We start from the raw sequence: 2774 nt of genomic DNA, 5'->3' as shown, positions 1-2774 counted from the left end.
AGTGGAACTTAATTTCCGTAAGGTATACTAGGACTGATATACCAAAATCATTGTTGCATATTCAGTTCCTGGTGCATCTGTTATTAGGGTAATAAATGAGACGATGCAGATCAGGAGTTATTTTCGATTAAAATTAATTTATATTTTAAATAAAATAGATTGTATTTGAGCTCGCAATCAACTTAAATTTTTAACAAGCCGAAACGAATTACTTCATACGCAGTTCAAAAAGCTCGCAAACAACTCAAAAAATAATATATTAAAATTTTAAATTTTAAAATTAAATTATTAATAATATTAATATTTATATGTTATTTTAAAAAATACGATATAAAACTTTTATATATTTAAAGTTTAAGTTTGAGCTCGAATTTGAGCTTCAATCGAGATAAGTCTGAAAATATTTCAAGTTCAAATTTTTTCGAACTCAAATCATGTTTCAATTTTTTATTTCGAGTCGAGCTTGAAAATTTTAAACTCACAAACTTTCGAGTCGAGCTTCAATTTTTTATTTCGAGCTTGAATTGAACTTCACAATTTCAAACTCCTGAATTTTTTAACCGAACTCAGTTTTATACTTTTTCGAGTCTCGTCAAACTCAATTTTACATCTTTCGAGTCAAATCGTGCTCTTCAATACTCAAGCTCCACCTGATACCACAGGTTTTTTATCTATCCAATAAGTTTTAATAATATAAAAACCACCTTTAATTAACTAAAAGTTAATATAATCCATAATACCAGCTTAAAAAAAAACTATTGAAACAAACATTACAACCTTATCCAAACCACCCCTACATTTGTGTAATTAAACAGTATAGCTTCAATGACCATTTGGTTGATTCTTTCATCATTCAATCAATTAGCTCAAATCAAAATGTAAACTTGGTTGAATACGAATATGAGACTTATATTCTTCTGGTTCTGACATGGCTAGGAGTTTAAGACTACTTATTCTTCTAGGCGAGCCACTTCTTTTTCCCATTTCAGTCCGAACATCTGACGGCCGAAAGGAACTATCAAATTATACCGGAAAACCTGCAATCCGAACATATACATTTTCTTGAGACACATAACTAAGCCTAACATACAAAAGAATCGAATCGTTTTTAAGAGAGGTTCACCTTATTGTTAATGTCACGTAATTGCATCTTTAATGATTCACAACGCTCGGCCCATTTTTCATCATCTCCGTTGCATTTGCTTGTCCATGCTTTCTCCAAGGCAACTCGCCATTCGGATACTTGGCCCCTGATCTCCTTGTTAAGTTCTACCCACTCGGGCGTGCATCCATTCTTCGAGAGAATCCTATATAGGGTGTCTTCTGCTGGATCTGCATGAGGATTTGTGTTGAGGTTAAGAGGTTTGCCTTTTCCTGGTAAATTCTCGAACTGGCCCTCTTCCATTGAATGCCATATTCTTTGCTCAACTACATTGATGATATCGGTTTCCGACCTATTCAAAATGATCACATGAAAGAACATCTCAATAAAGAAGCCAACAACGTTAGTGCCCTAAAAAGGCAGATATCAAATTGGAAACAATCTTGAAAATATTAATATTTTTACTCTGAAAGTGAATCATTCAATTCAGTTAAAGCATCGGTATGCATAGGTTCTAAAGTCTTTCTCCAGATTAACAATGGTAGCATTAACACCATAGCCACCTTCTTTCAAAAGCATATCACAGACCAAATTCAAAAGTTTTTAACAGGGATTTAAATTGCGATTGTGGCCATGTTTTCGGTTGTATTGCATTTATCACGATTGCAACATAACAGCTACTATTGCAGTCACTGCGGGCACAGCTGTCGTACAATATCAGTTTCGGACAGCACTGTTATTTCCTGGTTTAATTAAACTTTAAGTTTAATTAATATCCAGCTCAGCTGGTAGAGCACAAGGCTCTTAACTTGAGGTCCCACGGAGGGCATTTCATAACTTAGAGGTCTCTTGCTCAAAAACCTGATGTTGGCGACAACCTACTGTACAACCTCCCCTTACCCCATTACATATAATGACAATAAGGGTCAAATTTCTTAGTTAATATCCATTTCTACAAGGAAGATGACCTACAAAGCCTAACCTAATTGCATTAGCCTATTTCAAGGTAACCTGAATTAGTGATCAACAAAAGATTAAGCTTCAAATTAAATCAAAATCCAAAAGTAGGCAAGGATTGAAAATAAAGGAAAGCAAGTTACAAGCATTTATTTGTAAATTAGTCGATTCCGAAGCATACTTTCAAATTGCAAAAATTAAAAATTTCCCTTGCTCCCCAACCAAAATTTTATCATTTAGTGTGGAAGGATCATGAAGAATTCAAAATAATTTAGGGTAAGTATGAAAAATTCTCGTAATTAATTAAAATTCTGAGAATATGACAAGTTTTAGTTGGAAATTGAGTTTTATAATCTGATATGACGAAAAATACAAATAAACTAAATAACACATACATACCTGACGTTGTTGCGTTGGCCACGTAGCTCGGGAGGAAGTTTCCGGTCGTTGACGGCGTCTATAACGGCTGATAGACGGTCAGATATCTTCTTCTCCCGCTTAGATGATGAAGAATTTGAACACGTCGTGGCTGTCGATGACGAAGACAAAGAGGAGGCCCACCTGAAACCGGATCCGCCATGGCTCATCAACGATGATAAGATTCCATCCGTCAATTTGGTAATCGGAGATGAAGAAAATACCGACAACGGTGAAGGCAGCTTTCTCGCTAGCCGAGTGGTCATGGATGATTGAAGCCCAGATGGTCCGATTGGAA

General features: G+C 35.1%; 1 protein-coding gene across 1 annotated transcript; it reads right to left on the bottom strand.

Annotated features, from left to right (window-relative positions):
* Nucleotides 1-769: 769 nt before the first annotated feature.
* Nucleotides 770-2774, bottom strand: LOC120188124 (dnaJ homolog subfamily C member 28-like). Its single transcript, XM_039191638.1, has 3 exons — nucleotides 2459-2774; nucleotides 1124-1454; nucleotides 770-1037 (listed from the first exon to the last, which is right to left on the bottom strand). Exons 1-3 carry the CDS (start codon nucleotides 2740-2742, stop codon nucleotides 951-953), a joined length of 702 nt encoding a protein of 233 aa, XP_039047569.1. The 5' UTR covers nucleotides 2743-2774; the 3' UTR covers nucleotides 770-950.

The sequence above is a fragment of the Hibiscus syriacus genome, unplaced genomic scaffold (genome assembly GCF_006381635.1).
Source record: "Hibiscus syriacus cultivar Baekdansim isolate YM2019G1 unplaced genomic scaffold, ASM638163v2 tig00116938_pilon, whole genome shotgun sequence".
Classification (NCBI taxonomy): Eukaryota; Viridiplantae; Streptophyta; class Magnoliopsida; order Malvales; family Malvaceae; genus Hibiscus; species Hibiscus syriacus.
This window is presented reverse-complemented; position numbering and strand designations above follow the sequence as displayed.